The sequence below is a fragment of the Brienomyrus brachyistius genome, chromosome 2, assembly GCF_023856365.1.
Source record: "Brienomyrus brachyistius isolate T26 chromosome 2, BBRACH_0.4, whole genome shotgun sequence".
NCBI lineage: Eukaryota > Metazoa > Chordata > Actinopteri > Osteoglossiformes > Mormyridae > Brienomyrus > Brienomyrus brachyistius.
The window spans coordinates 10,807,519-10,827,087 of record NC_064534.1 but is presented as its reverse complement, the minus strand read 5'-3'; the positions used below and the strand labels follow the sequence as shown (position 1 = coordinate 10,827,087).

The following is a 19,569-nucleotide window of genomic DNA, read 5'->3' as shown; positions in this document are numbered from 1 at the left end:
TCTACAGGAATAGAAAATTCGACTTCCATCTGCTTCATACCAGTGCCATCCTTTTCTTTTAAAAATCAGTACATTTACACCTTTATAGCTGTTTGATCCATAACACTGTCTCTTGCCTTAATGAGCCAATATTAAGTGTAACTTCCTTGGAAGTATTGCACAAGTCATGGAACAGCCTTCCTACACCAGTATTATTAACAGCAGAGGGTTACTTATCGGCAGTCAGGGATTCTCGGACTGAGCTCTTCGTTGTTGCCTCTCGTCTGGTGCCTTCGGATGAGCGCGGGTCTCCAAATGTCCTTCCCTCTGATTCGCTCAGGGAAGGAAAAAAAAATATCTGCAAAGTCTAGGGAAAGGTATGTTTCCAAAAAAAAAAAAAAACCTACAAAACAGAAGGCAGTAAAACTAAAAATATATATCTTTGTGATTTTTTTTTTTGAAAAACACCTCAGAGGAAGACTTTTAAAGAGTTAGTTCCAAATATTACGGTATGGATTTGCACGTGAATCTGCACTGTGTGACATACATTCTTACAGGTAGGGGGCGCTCATTGAGGTACAGTGAAGATGCCTGTACAGTGTATCTACCAAGTCTTTCTTCCAAAAAAGGACTGGAGGAGAAACAAAACTGGAGAGAGAAAAGCAGTTCAGAACGGAAGTCCTTGGTGGCTGTGAATGTAAAAAGTTTCTGCTCTGCCTCGAGCTCGCTGATTTGCCGCGTCTCATGCAGGGGGGGCGGGAACACTGGGGGGGGGGGTGGTTAGCCACATCATAAGTTGGAGGCGAAGTGCAGCTTGTCTTGCTCGGTCTCCATGGCACCTGGGCCTGTGGACTCCCTCCTGTGCAGGGGGGTGGGGGTCACGGGGGGTATGTGGACGGGCGGCAGGGCTCCGGATGACATTTGCCGCATGACCCGCTGGGGGACGGCCGCACGGACCCCCATAGGCTCCCCTGGGGTGATGGGCAGCCTGATCCCGGCCGTGAGGACCTCGTGGGGCAGTGCGGGCTGGGAGGCGGACAGCAGGCGGGCGTCCGCTCCTAGGGATGCCAGAGGCAGTGCCTGTATACTTCTGTGAGGAGAGACCCCACTGGGCGGCCCAGGCTGCGGCTGCTGGAGCAGGGAGATCTGGGAGGCCGTGGGCGAGCCGTATTGGAACGTCCGGCCAGCCAAGGGGCTCGGCACGGACGGGCTGCCCCCCACCCCCGGCATGAAGGCACACGGGGACGCGGCTGCTCCCTGTGGAAGGGGCATCTGCAGTGCCGGCGAGGGGCAGGCCGAGCCGGTCTGGGCTGAGGACGAGAGCCGGGAAGGTGCGCACTGCTGCAGCTGAGCCCCGGCCAGCACGACTGAGAGCGGGGCCTGGGCCGGAGAGTGTGCCACAGAGGTGCCCGAGAGGGGCGTGGAGGCGGCCCCTGTGGCCGAATACTTGCGGTCCACCATCATCACCATCTCTCGGTCCTGCCGGATTATCTGCTTCAGGATCTCATTCTCCTGCGTGTTGAACACCCCCGCATTCAGGTCCTTTTGGAACTTCTGCAGCAGTAAGGAGTTCTTTTTACCTGAGGGAGGGTGACCAAGCGGCATTAGTGAAACCGGCGGCCCAGTGCTGTCGTCTGGCGTTCCTCAGTTTGCTGTCGTCTACCAAGACGCTATTTTACGGAATGCCGGAAGGCTCAAAACGTATTTCTTTGTTTTGTGATAGCAAGCAGAAAATTAACACATTGATGTGAATATTTTGTTTGCGTTAACAAGTACAAAATGTGCATGTTAACCTGTCAATTTTAAGTTTGTTAGCGTGAAAACTGGCAACACATTTTACCCTTTTTTTTTTACCATGTTTCTGTACAAAAGGGATACTGGACTTTCTGGAAGCTGCACCCATATGACACTTATTTACTAGTCAGTTATTTTTAGTCCGTTAGCTTAGAAAAGTGTGGTCATACTGACTCTGTGAAATAAGAAATAAATGGAGTATTCTGCAGATGGACAGAATTGTATAATATGAGATCTTTTTATGTGACCTACAATTGCTCACGCTTACTGTATATAGTAAAGAGAGCTGTTCAACACATGTACATTATGATGTAATCATTAATTTAGAAATGATTAAGCCAGACCTCACACGCGTTTAAAGAATGATTGGTACAGTAGCGAAACGTAAACAACGCTGATCGTAACGTCCGTCCGTCTTTGGGAATGACGTGTTGCCGCTTCCCCACAGACCTTCTCCTGCAGCCAGCTGCTTGTGAAACCGTCAGCTTTGCTATTCACTGTTCTGACCGTGAGCTTCCTGTGCAGCAGGAAATTCACCACCAGTCAGACGGCAGACAAAAGCCAAAGCATTTCTTTCGCATTGTGATACGATTGTGATGGTACTAAAAAGAGGGATCTTATCTCCCCACTTTTAACCTCTTTTCTTTGGCTTCCAGTGGTATTCAGGATTAGGTTTAAAATGTTATTATTTGTGTCTGAAGCACCTAATGGGTTGGCAATAGATCACTGCGCTCTTCCTGTCGGCTGCTTTTAGCCAAATCACGCTATCCATCCATCCATCCATCCATCCATCCATCCATCCATCCATCCATCCATCTTTTTGTGTTTCATTGTGTCCATTGGTATTCTGTACGACACTTTCGTTGACACATGGTGTCTTTAAATGTCCTTTATAAAATAAAGTGATTGATTGATTGGTTGGTTGATGGTGGCAGATCACGTAAAACCATAAAAAAATGGCTATTCTCAGCAGTGACAACCGATGTCGAGGGGTCAGCGGAACGTGTGACAGTGGCGATGGGATGATATTGAAATGAGGAGCTAAAGTGGAAGAGGCTCGCAGTGGGGCGGGCAGTCAGCCCATCCCCGAAGGCATCATCAGACACCTCCCTGGCAAACACAAACGTACAGCTGGTTCCACACCTCACCAACTGCCACGGACGCAGATGAATGACCAATCAATAGGCGCCGTTTAGCGCGCATCCGAGCCACGGCCTTTTCGCATCAGAGTCGCTTGGCGCGTCTTCGCTAATGACGTCCTCCGAGCCGCTAACATTCCCCCCGACCGCATTTAGCACATTAGCATGCTTTTATCCTCTCAGATTCCAGCGAATGCTGTCACGCCATGGGCCCCGTCTGCCTCTCTGTCTCCTCCAATAATGCTTAGTGGTTCCCCAGCGCCAGGCTCTCTGGGGTGCGTACAAGGGAGGTGACAACGGTGACAGGACATGGGGCTTCGCGGTGTTAGCGCTTCGCTAAAAATATGTTAGCGTCCCTAAAAGTATGCGCATGAAAATTACCTATTATTATTATAAGCAAGGTAAAAATAACATGAACGGCTGATGTAAGTGTCTTTTACACCACTGTAACATAAATTTGATTTTGCTGAACTTATTTATATTTATCTGATAAATATTCAAGCGGCATAACGACACCCTCCAGATATTGCCATAATAATGTCACATGCAGGTAAGTCCCCAAGCAAAAGAATAAAATATACAATTCTGAATTCCCATTAAACTAATTAGCATTCCTGTGCATTTTTAGGTCACAGAGGGAGCACAGTGAACTAATACTAATGCATTTACGGTTCATTTGGGCACAATCCCTCCTGGCAGACTCTGCTTTGTCAGATGCAGATTAATTTCCAGATTGTACCTCAGCAAGCAATTCTTCCAGAAGCAATAAGAAATACAACAGGATACTGGACCCATCACACACAGAGGGCTACAAATACCATCTACCGTACTGTATATCACAAAGAAAGACTATCATGATCTCAAACAGAGAAAAGTAAAACCTATTGTCATATGAAAAGTGTAATTAAATCTACAGACAACTTAAAGTATATAGTGTTCACCCCCTTGTATGTATGAATGTATATATTTAATTTAATAAATAATATACATTACATCAACTATTACTAAAAAACAATGCTACAGGTGTATATCTTTTTAGAACTTGCACTTGACCTCAAGGACAGATACGTAGAGAATTTACTGCATAAAAATACCTGTTTCCATATAGTGTAAAAACCAAATGTGAGTTCAGAAATAGAGTAGCCTGAGCAGTTCGCTGCCCTCAGTTTGTACACCTGTGTCACTAGAGAGCACCGTGTCCTTGTGGGCTACCAGGTGTTATACTCCAGGGACACCTGGAAGGCACGGGGGTGCGTCTACGTGTCGAGGGGGGTGGGGGGGGGGGGGAGTGGTTGGCTCTGCTGGATGGCAGCAGGGGTGACCTTCTCACCTGGTGTCACACGCCAGCTATGGTGTCCTCCATGAAATGCGCTCCAATCCTTTGGTTCCCGGGCGAATCCCGTGTGAGGTGAGTGTAGGTGATATAGATTTACATCACCTTTCAGTTATTTGGCGGATGCTTTTACCCAAGGTCGACCATTGAGAGAGCTGGGTCAGCCAGCATCCCTGAAGCAACTACGGGTTAAGGGCCTCGCTCAAGCGCCCAACGGGGAAATCACTCTACCAACCACGAGATCTGAACCAATGACCTTCCGATCACAGGCACATCATCCAAACCCTCTGAGCCACCCTCCATACAGTTATTTACAGCAAACAGGTGGCCCAAAGAGCAAAGAATATAAAAAAAAACAAGATGTGCACTGAAGCCTTGGTGTCCTGGCTACTCAGACGGAGAAAACTGAGGTGGTGTTAAGCTGCTTGGATTAGCTCTTGCAGCCTGTACACCCACAGGGACGTGACCGAGTGACTCACCGATGCGATCGAGCCGGTCGATGGCCACCGTCTCGAAGGCTCGCCTCATCATGGGGTACTCCTCCAGCACCTCGTTGAAGTGGTCCACAGACAGCGAGTACAGGCGGCAGTAGGTGTCGGCGCGGACGCTGGCCGTGCGCCTGCCCTTGGTCAGCAGGCAGATCTCTGTGGGGGGGGGGAACAAGCGTGAAGTGAGCCTTGTGAAGCCCCAAGCCGAGTCTCCAGCGACCCACAGATCTCACACGCCAGGCCTGCACTGCTCTGGAAAGTAAGACTATCTTTACTCCGAGGTTCTCTGCAAGGACCTTGAATCTGCCGGGGGGGGGGGGGGGGGGCAGGGGGACGCACCCCATCCCTCTGGCCCCGCGAAAGTCAAAGTCAGGCCTTTGTGACAAAATAACAGCTTGCGCTCTGTGCACTGGCAGAATGAGACACGCCATGCTGCATGCAGTGACGTGAAATTCACTCACACGCGCACTGCGTGTGCAGCTGCGTTTGCGTGTGCAGCTGCGTTTGCGTGTGCAGCTGCGTTTGCGTGTGCAGCTGCGTTTGCCCACCATTTCAATGTGCACCTTAGATGCAAAACACAAACATTCACTTTGTACATTCAACAACACTAAACGTATTTTTTGTAATCATTCTCAAAGAACAGAATAGAATGGAATAGTGATGCTTTATTGATTCCCATGGGAAAATTGTCTTTTTGTCTCCACCATCTTGCTCTCCATGAGACACACAGACACATATATGTGTGACAGTAAGGGGGGGTCACAGGGTCAGGGTTGGCCAACGTTTTGATGGAGCAATCAGGGCCCTAGGATGAGACCCAATGGTGGGATCAGCCTGCTACTACGTCCTTGTACTGGGCATGTAATAATAATATTAACTGATACTTTATTGATCCCCGTGGGGAAATTCTCTATACGCCTCCCCCAACTTGCTCTCTGTAGGTGAGAGCAAGCTGGCTGTAAGGGGCACCCAGTGAACTGGAGGCTTAGGGCCTTGCTGAAGGACCTGCAGATGAGCATACACACATCCAGTGTTCCTGCACTGCACACACACACACCTCCGAAATAGGAGCCATCGGTGAGTTTCATCTCTTTGCTCATCTTGGCGATGACGCTGGCCACCCCGTGCTGGATGAAGTACATCTTCTTTCCCACCGTTCCCTCACGGATGATGTAGTCGTTCGGCTGGAAGACCTCGAACTTCAGCTTGCTCAGCATTCCCGTCACAAAGTTGGGGTCGGCGTTTGCGAACAGGGGCATGGTGGCCACCAGTTTGCGGCAGTTAAAGTTCACGATCTCCTGCGAGCGGAAAATATGGAGACCAGTCGCTGCTTTTATAATTCATTTGCAAACCGCTCAGTTTTTATCCCTGTATCTGCTCCGGTAATCATCATCATCACAGCGCATCTTTCACATCAACCACCAAGTATAATACTACGATAATAAAAAAATAGCTGCACTGATAGCTATGGTTGTGAATCAGTAATCAAGCACAAATATGAAACGCTTGCTGCCTTCCTAGTTTCTCAGGTCTTATCACAAGAGACACAATGACAATATCCCGGGGGTGCGTCACCACGGAAAAATTATATAACACGAAAGCTCCCTTCTGATGTCCTTGAAGCAAGTCCTATGATCCACTAAGACACCATATAATTTAATTATAATGTCATTTTGGAGAAGGCCATACACTATATCTATAACATAACCAATTATTTGTGTTTTTACCCCACATAGGTTTTTTTAGATCTAATCCAACTCTTCTGAACGCTATCACAGGCGTCAGAGTTCACGTTGCGCTCACGAGCAGTCATGTGACCCGGTTCTAGAGTCAACACATAGCCCAACGTGAGGCTCAGGAGAAGATCCCGACCTGGGAGCCGAGTGCAGGCCAGTAGCTGTCAGGGTCTGGGGCTTAGTTTGGGAGGAGCAAGACTCTTGGGAGATGTATTGATGTTAAGTGAGGTTTCCGATTCAATACAACTTCAGCGAAATAACCTGCTGTGAGAATATAAGATTAACTTGTAATCATTACCTCTGTATAAAAGCACACCATTCATGAATGCATCCGCTGAGCATGTGTTAAAACTCTGGAGTAATCGGTATTTGAAAGATGCCTTTCATGGAAATATAATTCTTAATGTAGGCCTTTGGAAGTAAATGACTGCCTAGCATATGGCCGAGAAATTAAATGTCATATCAACGCGACTGATGATGCACAACAAGTCATGGAGAATTCTTGTTACTTTCCAAAGCATTCTCAATAAACTGTGGAGATTTTATGCATTTTCAAAGACGTAACTTTGTCACGTTAATTTCGTCAATGCTTGGTTTTAGAAGGTCAGCGGTATGCGATTCTTCCTACCCAGTCGGCCTTGGAATAAAGACGATGTCCAGTCAGTGCGCTGGGATTTGACCTCATGGAGCCCCACACGCAGATGCTCAGAGTGACACGAAATGCTGAGTTTGACTTAGCAGATGCGCCCAAGGGCTTAACGCGGCAGGCCGGCGGCTCGGTGCCAGCTAATGCGGGCTCTTCCAGATGAACATGTGGCGATGAAGATGCCGCTCCTCTCGTCCCAGTCCCACAGCTGTCACCTCCATACCTCCCTGCCTGCCTCAGCACCTAAATCGCTTAAGTCGCTCTGGTCAGATGCTTTTTGTTTGTTTGCTTGCTAAAGGAGGTAGGAGCTGTTCGGTTTCCCTCGGGTTTGGGATAACAGGTCAGGAAGGGCAGAGATCCTGTTTGTCTGGTAGCATTTAGGGGGGCAGCCCCCCCCCCCTGAAAGCGAGACGGACAGCCGCCCATAACATGTGACCGTGGCCAAACCAGAGGGTTAGCGGGAGGCTAAAGGCGACGCTAGTGGACACGCATCTTGTGATCTGGGCACCATATATGCAGCTCAACCAAAAATATATGCCCGCGCACGCACTTAAATCTGGCCCCCGATTCCAAATCCAGGCCTTGTTTTCAATTCTCCCGGGCAGTTAGCTTGATTATCGCTGATTCTGATTGGCCAGAGTCTTCACCCAGGCTCACAGGTAAAGGAAGGCAGTGCTCAGACCTTGTAGACCATGACCTGAATAGCTCTCAAATATACAATATGTGAATCCGTATTACTCACACTTGGGAGTTACAGAGCCATATACAATCATAAAAGTCCACCAACACAATCCCAGAAAAGTACCTCAGGAATTTCCTCAATCCAGTGAGATGAACAGCTTACTTAGACAACTATGACTCATAAGACCAACCAGGGTTTCAACTCGTGAATATTTTTGTTCACTCTTCCTACATTTCTCATTTAAACCTTAAGACAGCAAATGCAATAGGCTCCCCTAAATATCTTTTGGTGGATTGTAGATGTCCCCTCTCTCGCATTGCTTGTTAAGACATATGTTGAGTATCGAGGGTGGACTGAAACTTGAAGTTCTGAAGGAAAGGGTGACCTACCTCTTTCAGTGGGTCGTTCAGCTCGTTCAAAATGCTGTCCTCATCGAAGATCTTGCCCTGGTAGCGGTGCTCGTAGTAGTCGTGGATCTTCTGCCGCATGTCGGCAGGCAGCTTGTGGAAGGACATGTACTGCTCCACTTGCTTATACTGAAATGACATACACACACGGGGGGGGGGGTGCAGTTGACGTTACCAGCAAGGGCCAACGGTCACCGGCACAGACCCTCGCTTGCTGAACAGCAGCTTGGGGAGGAACGAGGTCGACAGAGGAAGGGGAGATCGCAAGGTCAGCGGCTTGTTCTATGGAGCTCTAGCACTTATTATTTTATACAATTTTGTAACCATCCGGCAGCCTGAGATTTTTCGGAAGAAAGTGGTTGGTGAGGGGGCCGCCTTCATACTTGTGGTATCGGCTCAGTTTCGGCTTCACAGATATAATTCCCGAGAGGCGTCCCCAGTTTTGGTAAATCACCCCCCCTGCGCTTGTCCCTGTTTGGCTGAGGCTGGCCGTGACTGACAGGAGGCCGTACACTGAGTCAATGGCCTAATTTAATTATTATTAGTTTTTTTTTCGGCTTTTCAGCCTGACTAAATCCCAGATCACCAGGGGCGGGGGTGGCGGGGTTGTAGGGGGAGCAGGTGGCAGGCGTGGGGACATGGTACGGCTCCCAGGGCGTGCAGCAGCTGCTGGGATGACGCCAGAGGTGGGCCCCAGTGTGCCTCTCAGCTGCCTCTCCCTGCCAGGGCGATTCGTCTCTGTCGAGCGGTAACGCGCCCCACTGGCTCGCTCCGGAGTATGACAAAGTCATCACAAACAGCCTACGCACTTCACAGTAACCAGTTAATGAATGTCGAGTGGATTCCTGTCAGAGATCTCGTTAGGCACTATAAACTGGTAATAAAAGGTAATCAGGAGAATAAACTTGGTAATGCTCCACTTTTTCTGCACTTTCTCAGTACCCTACTACCTCTACAGCTACATCCCATCCCCGCTGCAGAGACTATTTATTGCACATTTATTGTCACTCCTTATATTGCCTGCACTGTCTAGTCTCCCTCACATCTCCTTTACCTGTCCCCTCCCCTGCCACCGTACCACAAGAATTTCACCGTGTTCCTCGGAACACACGCCGCAATAAAACTTATAATTAGCCAGAAGCAAGTAGAACTTGAGATGAAGACCACTCTCTACGAAGCCTGTTTGGGCTTCTGCTTTGGGGGAGACATTCATGCCAGCTAATACGGCATCTTAATTGCCCTCCCTTTGCCACCCGTTCTGGGGCAGTTTAACCTTTAATAATTCACTTCCTCGTTGGATCTACCTTTTCAGGAACCTCGGGAGGCCCCCAACCAAGAAAAGTGATGTTTGTTTCACAGCGTAATGCAGGTAACTGGAGGCTTCTAGGCAGCTGCCTATTCTGCCTATAGCTAGAGCCGGCCATGTTTCTGCCTGTACATAAACTTTGATGTATATGGTTTTATTTTTAATTAATATTTAAGCTTATGTAATTATTCTTATTTCTAAATTATATATGTGTGCTGATTGGACCTCAGGCGCCTGTGCCAGGATCTGAACATTGGAGCTTCTGTCTTGCATAATATCCACTTCTCCCCAGGAATAGAAGCCAGCAGTACTACCTCGCTCCCCCCAAACCCCCCCAGGCAAGCCTGGATGTAGGGTGAAGGACGCACCAGCACAGCCGGCTCCCTAGCAGAACACCTCGATGTGACTTCTCTTCCTGCAGGCTGAGCCAATCCGGCATAATTAAGACCCACTAATCTGACCTTCGTTCTCTGTTCGCATGTCTGCCTTGCCCTCGGCTTGCAGATTCACCCAACGGGCCGCGATCCTCAGCGGGGCCCCCGTGGCCTATCTACGAGCTCTGAGTGGGGGCGGGGTCTTCCTTACGAACAGGCTGCTGTGCTGACACCAAACCGCCAGCTTTGCACACCCTGGACGTCCTTGACGGTGAGCTCTGAGCCCGACTTGGTGCAATTAAGAAGCGCGTGTCTTGAATCGGCCTTTTGCAATGAATGCGGTCAATATGGGAAAAATGCGACTCCTGCAATGTTGGGCACGTAACGTTATGCACTCATACGGCTCCCGTCGGACCTCTGTCACCAGCACACCGGCCTCTGGAGGGAAAATTATGGATTCCTCTGTATTCCCAGGGTTTCCAGCCACATCCGGCACCTCATTATCTGCAGCCTGGTGCGGGAGCGCAGTGCACCCTGACGGCAGTTATATCGGATGAAGCAGGAGCCCGGCCTGTGACAGTGACTCAGAGTGACAGCCTTCTTCCAGGAAACTGCCATCCCTTCTAGAATTCTCGCGCGGACGTGGTCGTCATCGTGTGTGCAGCCACCCTCAACTTGCAGCTCCCTTCACGTTCGATCCCGAAAAGTGCAGGGGCATTTATATGGGCGGGGACCACAGGGGCACTGGCCTCAGCTGAAAGCCGATTGGCCCACGGTGTCCCCCTACCCCTGTCAATCACCAGTTCAAAACACATCATTGGCAAATGAGACGGCTGGCCTCTCTGTATGACATACAGCACCTCTTATGCCCCTCACCTTAAAAAATCCTAGAACCGCCCCTGATCCTTGGTCCTATTAATGTGAATTAAAATGACCCCTGAGTTACACTGGAAACATTGTCCTTTGGAGGGAAAATAAATATTGCCACATACTGTAGAACAAGGTTACGGGACTGAGGTACCATCTATCGTTTAAAGAGAGATGCCATTAGAGGCTGGACAAAATTGAGTTAAATCAATCACATTACCTGTACTGGCGCCTAGAGTTTCAAAGTCAGGCTGACAGTGAGACCACCCACGCCCAGAGATAGACGTTTGGATGCTGCTCAGATGGGAGGCCGCTCTCACTCCATACAGCGTGACTGCTTGTAATCGCAGGGCCTCTATCATGACTGCATGCAGAATATTTTCTGTTTTGACACCGAACCCACAGATAAAGGGGGGGACACCAGCAAGCACCAACTTTTCTGCATCTCCTCACCGCTAAATGGGACACTTGGGTTTATAAAAAAAAGACCAAACACTAAAGTTAATGAGGGAACCGGCGACAAATAAGGACAGACGTCGCAGGCAGCCTGGAGCAGATCTGAGGAAGCCGCAAACGTGGATGGGATGCCACACTGTCACACACACACACACACACACACACACACATGCACATGTAGGGTATACCTACCCTTATGGGGCCCACTCATTCACTTCTATGGTTGGGATGTAAGGTATGGTTCTCCATAAGGATAGTAATACCTGCTCGCTGTCACACACACACACACACACACACACACACGCGCGCTGTCACACACATTCATATACTCTCTCACACTCACACACACAGCTTGTCACACGCACTCACAAACTCACACACGCTCTTACACACACACTCACATACTGTCACACAGACACAGATGCTCTCACACAAGCACTCACACACAATCTCACGCATGCTGTCACGCACTTACACACACACTCACACACTCTCACTCACACACTCTCACACACATTCACATACTCTCTCTCACACTCTCATGCAAGCGCACACACACACACACACACACACACTTACACACACTCTCACACACATTCACATACTCTCTCTCACACTCTCACGCAAGCACACACACACACACACACACACTCACACACACACTCACACAAGCACTCGCTTCCACACACGCAATCGCATGTTATGAGCAATTCAGAGACACTGATCCACCTAAATCGCATATCCTTCTTCCACGGGAAGCCGCCACAGAGATGAGGGAAGGACATGCAATCAGCGCATCCAGGGGCAGGTGTGCAGCCCACAACCCCGAAGGCGTGAGGCCGCAGCATCAGCCGTCAAACGCATTACCGCAATTAAAGCCTGCAAAGCGTCATCTGAATCCCGTGCAGATTTACTCCTCGTAGTTTGGTACAGCATAGATCTGTGTATCCCAACCTGGTCCTCGGGGACCAGCACACAGTCAACATCTGGTAAGGAAATGAGAGGACTGGGGGTCCCAGCGGACCGGGTTGGATGAATAATCCTGCCCTATCCAGGTGGACACTGGCCCAGTGCCCTCCGCCGATCCTCTCCACACACTTTAATCCTGATTTAATCCCTGCATCACACCAAACACACGGGGAGCTGCTTTAATGATGTGCAGGTCATTAATGATCCCCCCCCCACACACACACACACACACACACATGCACATACAGGCACTTCTGTTTTATTCAACAGTGATCCAGACCTGCATGGGCACTGCGCAGACAGGAAGCAGTTCATCAAATGCCACGTCACACCTGGGTACGCACCTATTACTGGGTCTGTGACGTGAGCCAGCATGACTCTCATTTGCACGCTAATCACCAAAAAGGAGCGTGTGGCTGCAGAGATGACTCACTGAGGAGCCACTGAGTCTTGGAGGAGGCATCTGAACCCCCCCCCCGAGCACCCAGAGTGTTCTCTGGCCTCACGAATGCAGCCCCAGGTGGAAATCTCTGGGCAACATGAGTAGCATGGTGTCACCCACAACAGATAAGGTCAAGAAGTTCACCTAAGGAGTTTTGAAAGCAGTATGATCAATGGTGTAGGAGAGAGTTTGATACTGGGGGGACACAACTGAATAATGTAAAGCATATATGCTGATGTAGCTGTGCATGGAGGAGGAGCTCAGGAGCGGTGACGCCTCCATTCGCACCAGCCTTTGACCGAACGGACCTGGCCCAGTTGTGGATTAGACCAGCATCCTCTCCACCAGCCTCCCAGTGGGACAGCGGCTTGCTGTGCTTAAAGCCCTGACTACCCAGTTATTCAAGCCTTCGCCCTGATTCGCTGAGACGACGGCAGACTAGTGCAGTCTCTGTGAACTCTGACTGCCCCCCCCCCCCCCCCCCCGGTACCCATCGTGATGTCAGGCAAGCAATGGCTGGGCGGCACCCAGGTCACACGTGAACGGAAATCAGGCGACACTCTTGGAAAACAAGGTCTAAAAATGAACAATTCGCAGGTCAGGAACAGAGTCACAGGGGACAAGAGTCACACTTCATCATGGTGTCCTGTTCCCAGGGGACACAGAATGCAGTCAGATGGTGCGGGAGACCGAGACAAGGCCGGCACACATGACCCGAGGGGCAGACTGGATCACGGAGATACATGCATTCTGTTTCTGAAACTTCTGCTATACTAGTGGTTTCTGTAGTAGTTGCATTAGTATTTATGATCTGTATTTTCCCAATCTATCCATCCACGTCTGGCTTCTATCCCAGGAAGCACAGGGCACAAGATAGACGACACCCTGGGCATGGTGCAAGAACATCTACCCAACAGGCTACTGTGATGCCCTTGTTATTTAGTAGACGTTATGTGCCAAGAGTAACACTTGAAAACTTCCATCAAAGGATCAGGAAATTTACTTAAAAAAATTTCCCACAATAATTAATTGGATTTTTTTTTATTAATTCCATCTGGCAAATGTTCTGTGAAGTGCTTTGTGACACCATGGCACTCAGTCTGCTATATTAAATCAAGTCGGAGTCGTACTGCTCCGTGTTGATCGGTGTCTTGGCTCGGAAGCCTACCTTCTCTTGGTACTGCCGGCGGGAGGAGTCCAGTGACTGGATGAGCGCGGTGGCGTGGCCCACAAACATGGCGTAGCAGGTGGCGCCCACAATCATGCTGAGCATGGTGACCCAGACGTCCGACATGCTGACAGGCGAGCGGGCGCCGTAGCCGATGCACAGCATGTGGCTCATGGCTTTGAAGAGAGCGTAGGAATACTGCTTACCCCAGGAGTCGTTCTGGAGGGGAAGACGGGGGGGTTATGGGGGAGGAGGGCAGGGATTGAACAAACACAGAAAGGGGGTGGAGTTACTGCAGGCCCCAGCGTTTTCCAGAGCACAGCTCGGTGGTGGTGGCACGATAGCAAGAAGAGGGAATCAAAGAGATAAGAGCATGAAAAAGAAGGCAGAAAAGGGAGACAGTCAAACAGAGAGAGCGAGAGAGAGAGAGAGAGAGAGTGACAAACTTCACACTCTGAAGACCTTTCAGGACTTGATTAGACGCTGCAGAAATCAAATTAATGAATCAGCTGAAGCCAGGTCAGGCAGCACTATAAACATCCTCCCTCTCATTTTAAAATATGAAATCCTTGGCTCCAAACTGCTGATTTCTAGCTACAAAGACTTTCGATCGAGCACATCAAAGGCTCAGCGTAACCCAGGGCAGGTTTGCACGGTGCCAGCGTAGACGGAGCTCTTGGGGCCGACTCACACGGCTCAGGGACGATCCTCCAGCAGAGGGCGACCTTCTACTACGCTGTATCCTCCACTCGCCAGCATTCAGACCTCGTGCCATTTTAACCAATTGTGACAACGCTCCTATTGCTCCTGGGAGAGCTTAGCATCCTGTGTCCAGCAGAAAAATTAAAGACCAACATCTCACACCCACCTCTCACCAGAATCCAGATTCCTTATGTTGCGAAGTTTTGCATTAGAATTATATACACGGCCTGGACAAAAAAAAAGTCGCCATTTGTATTTACATCAGCAAATACTTAAGAGCCAATTACTGGACTATTATCACACCTCAGCAACGTTATGCAGCAATAAAGTGAAGTCAGCTGGGTACCTGAATCTACTGACTGGCCAGGTCACACCTCCATCCATCATCAGTGGATTTTTCATCTCGTTGGCATGGGCATATCCCAGGACAAGAATGCCAAGATTCATTGGGTCCGAATTGTCAAAGAGTGGTTCAGGGAGCATGAGGAATCATTTTCACGTAGGACTTGGTCACCACAGAGCTGTGACCTTAACCCCATTGAAGGTCTTTGGGATGTGATGAAGGAGGCTTTGTGGGGTGGTTCAACTCACTTGTCAATACAGGATCTCGGTGATAAATGAATGCAAATCTGGATGAGAACAAAGGGTGAGATGTTGCATAAGTGTATGGAAACAATGTCATGACAAATGAGCGCCGTAAGCAAAGCTAAAGGCGACCCAACGAAAGATTCCAATGGGGATTTTTTTTACCGGGTAGTGTGTGTGTGTGTGTGTGTGTGTCACGTCCTTCCATCCATCCATCCATCCATCCATCCATCCATCCATCCATCCATCCATCCATCCATCCATTTGCTACACCCACTTGTCCTATTCAAGGTCCCTGGGGTTCAAAGCCTCTCCCAGAGGCTATGTGCACATGGCAGGGAATAACCCAGGGCGGGGAGACAACCCGTCGAAGTTTACATCTCATATGTTAAACAAATGTTTCGGCATGTCGGCATCCTGCTTACAAAGCATACGTTTGACACCAAACACACTGACGCCATTTTATATATTGTATACAGCACGTCTGTTTTGCCTTTAACTAGTTCGCATACAGGATCCATTCTGTGAGGACGTTTATTTATTATTAGATAATTAATTATTTTATTTTTTAATCCAATATGAAGAACTGAATTCATAACATTAAATAAAACCTATTTAGCTGTGGTGGTTCTGTATATCAGTGGGTACTGACAGATCAGGCGGGATTAACCCTAATTCCATCCCTACCACTACAAACTCTGATATGTGGATAGCGTTGAGGCTGAATGAAAACAGCTGCTACATGAAACCCTAGCAAACTGGAGACCGATAGGATTATTCTGTAGCACGATGCCTCATATTTATCACAGCATCTGTACCATAGGTCCGGAAATGCCGCTGTTTAAGCGATAGCAATGCTCGGAGATAGATTAAGACCTCACTGTGTTCACCGCAAGCCCACAGGTCTGATCCCCCACCGGGCTCCTGCTCCTGTGAACATGGTGCCACTCCCATGGACAAACTGCCAACACATCCTCACCGATGTGTTAATAACCGAAGCAGTCCCTCTTCAAGGCCTATGGCTTGTTCAATTAAAAAGGAAAATGCATTCACTGTTACTGCTGCCTTGCACATCTTTTTACAGAAAGTGTCAATTCAGAGGAACACTCCTTTGCTGATTTTATGTCTTGTTTTTCCATGGAAACAGCTGAGCAGGCGTACTGAACTCCACAGGAACCGAGCCGTCAGAAACATTTCCATGACTCGCTCCTATGTTATCAAAGACTGCCTGCATCAAAGTCCTTTTTTTTTAACCGGCTCTCATTTGGGCTGTTTTGTTGAAATCATGTACGGCTCCTTTTATGGCCATGTCTGGGAGATTATAAAACGGTGCACGCTCATTAAAACGTATGACATTTTATTCAACATGGCTATGCCAAATGTAATGTTTTATAAGGCTAGGATATTATTTACAATCATTAACTACCACATAACAAAAAAATAAATAAATATCTAAATACCGGCATGTATAGTGTGGGGCAGAGTTTGCATGCCTTAATCCACAAAGCTACGTCATCGGAAGCTCCCGATGTAGGACCTCCCTTGGTGAATAGGTTTATGGAGAGAGGCCAGACAGACTACAGGCCAACAGAACCCTTCCCAAATGAAAGGAACCACAATAACTATACCCTGGCAGGAATAGGATTACTGGGACCCACAGCTGGTGCCAGGTCTGGGCTGGTGTTTGCCAAGGAGCGCCCAGTGGTCGGGCCACCCACGTAACTTGGCCAGCCTATATGGATAAATCGTGTGGGCTCACCAACCGTAGGATGAAAGACGGGAGTCAGATGCACTGCCATTTGGGGGACAGGTATGAACAGGCAGGACACAGAGGAATCAGACCTTGGCAATGAGCAGGGGAATGTGGAATGTGAAATGTGGAATGTGAAATGTGGAATGTGAAATGTGGAATGTTACCTCTATGGTGCGGAAGGAGCCTGAGCTAGTAGGGAGCATAGAAAGGCATCGGGTAGATTCATTTGGCCATACCTCCCTGCACACCGTGGGCAGTGAAACCAGAGCTCTTCTTTGGGGGCACGGTCACTTCTACTCAGGAGTTGCCCATAGTGAAGGACCGTAGTTGGGTGTGGGGATACTCAAAAGTCTAGGCTAAGGGCTGTGCAGCTGGAGTTTTTCCCAGTGGCCAAGAAGGTCACCTCCATGCAATTGAGAGTCATACAGAGAAAAACTCTTGTTTGTGAGTATGGATTGAACAGCAATTATGCACCAAGTGTTCTGAGAGAAAGTGGGTGAGCCGCCTGAAAGGGTCCTGCCTACGGACTTTGTGGTCTTACTGGGAGTCTGCAGCACCAATGTTAGCAAAAGAACAGACCTTCCTTCCTTCCTTCCTTGCTTCCATCCATCCATCCATTCCCTGTAACTGTTTGACCTATTCAGGGTCACGGGGGTTTGAAGCCTATCCCAGAAGTTATGGGTGAAAGGCAGGGAACAACCCAGGATGAGCCACCAAGCCATCATAAGACACAGCAGCCACTGACTGGATGACCATACACATCTACGGTAATTAACTCCAGTCCATATCACCATGTTTTTGGACTGTAGGGGGGGGGGGGGGGGAACTGGAGAACTCAGAAGAAATCCCATGATGACATGGGAAGAACATTCAAACTACACACATGTGGAGCCATGAGTCCTGGTCCCAGAGGTGTGAGGTAACAGTGCTAACTACTGTACCACCACACCACCCTCTGAATAGAATACTTTATTAATCCCTGGGGAGTAATTGCTTTTACGCCTACTCCATCCTACTCTCCTCTGAAAGCTTGGAGATCACAAGGCGGGGTCAGGCAGCGAGTACCCCTGAAGCTGGGGGATAAGGGAACAGCCTGCCACACACCTCACCCCAGAAGAAAATACCCAGGAGGATGTGAGTGGGAAGAACAGCCTCCCAGATCTAAATCCAAGTGGTGAAATGCCATTGGATTTTTGAGTATATCAAGCACGTTCTCTAACACCAAATTTGAACACAAGGATATTCATTGTGTACATTAGCCAATGGTCAACGATCAACTTAATAGCTGTGTCGTCTGACTTGAGCCCACGTGTTTCAGACATTCAGTTGAAGATGGGGCAGCGATATCAACTAATCCAGCATTTCTCAAACTATGGGCCGCGGACCGGTGCCGGTCCGTGAGGGGGTTCCTGCTGGGGCCTCGCTTCTGCACCAATCAAAATTCAGTCAGGGCGGTCATGTAGCAGGGCCCTACAGCCCCAAAGCCTGACATTACTGGTCCCCAGGACAAATAAGTTTGAGAAACGCTGAACTAATCGACACCTGGCAGTTAGTTGAATTTAAGGAACGGGGTGGAGGCTCGATGATCCAGGATGATCCAGACCTGCAGTCAGGGTTGGCTGGGAACATATGGCTGAAGCTTCTGAGCCTCCTACAGGAAAAGGTTGTGAACATTGACTCTGAATGAATCACAGTCAACGTCTCAATAATTGCAGTGATTGCAAAGAACTGTGGCCAGAAAGCAACCAGTGCCTGTCAATGTGATAGCCCTAAGACCTTCTGGTGGACACCAGTTGTGAGAGATGGTGGTAAGCTGAAGCTGAAGGAGGCCTTCAGGGCAACGCTTGCACAGGATGTGTTCAGCAGGGGTGAGGAAGTGCTGACCAATTCCATGGATATTGTAGAGCAATGGAAAGAACATTTTGAGAAAGTCCTTAATCTGGGGAATGTGCCATCTCAGCAGAACACAGGACTGGAAATGTCTTTTGGGTTAGAGTCTGCACCTAAAGTTACTACAGTATGGCGGTCAGTGGCCCTCATTGTGGAAAGTCTGCAGGCGTAGATGTTAAAAGTGCTGGACGTTGTTGGAGTGACATAGCTGATGTACCTCTTTAATGTTGCACAGACTGTGGGTAAAGTACATCAGGGTTGGCAAACAGGAATGGCGATCTCTATTTTTAAAAAGGGGAATCGGACGGTGTGTTCAAAATATAAGGAATGACAATTCTCAGTCTCTCAGGGAAAGCTTACGCTGGGGTACTGGAGAGGAGAGTCTGCCTGATGTCTGAATTGAGAATTCAACAGAAACAAAGTGCAATCTAACGTGGCCACAGAACTGTCTGTGTACAAGCTCTTCCCTCTCACAGACCTATATGTAGGTTTGTAGGAATATAGTCAACATAGTGAACATGTGCTATTTAGTCCCTGTATGAAAACAGTATGAGTTGCGATTGCATCTTAGACACAGAATGGAAGCCATCTAGCATGAATGCTGGCATCCGGCCAGTCTGTGATTTTCATAGACAGGTTTTCAAAGTGCTACTATGCTTGGAAGGGTATCCGGCATGGGGTAGAAGTGACACCCTGTTATTTGTAGATTATGTTCTGCTGTTGGCCTCATACCACCTCGAGCAGCCACCGGACCAATTTGTTGACGAGTGTAAAGCAGAGTGGATGGGAATGAGCATATCCCAATGCAAGGCCACAGTACTGTCTCTGAGAAGAGGAGATTGCCCCTTTCAGG

At 48.8% G+C, this 19,569-nt stretch overlaps 1 protein-coding gene across 1 annotated transcript in view; it reads right to left on the bottom strand.

Annotated features, from left to right (window-relative positions):
• Positions 1-768: 768 nt before the first annotated feature.
• LOC125716773 (potassium/sodium hyperpolarization-activated cyclic nucleotide-gated channel 1-like) overlaps positions 769-19,569 on the bottom strand; it is a 45,554-nt gene continuing 26,753 nt past the window's right edge. Inside the window, exons 4-8 of the mRNA XM_048989482.1 lie at positions 13,787-14,005; positions 8,187-8,333; positions 5,791-6,031; positions 4,725-4,889; positions 769-1,559 (exon numbers count right to left, since the gene is read on the bottom strand). Coding sequence (XP_048845439.1) covers positions 769-1,559; positions 4,725-4,889; positions 5,791-6,031; positions 8,187-8,333; positions 13,787-14,005 — 1,563 coding nt within the window. The remainder of the gene's footprint in view (positions 1,560-4,724; positions 4,890-5,790; positions 6,032-8,186; positions 8,334-13,786; positions 14,006-19,569) is intronic.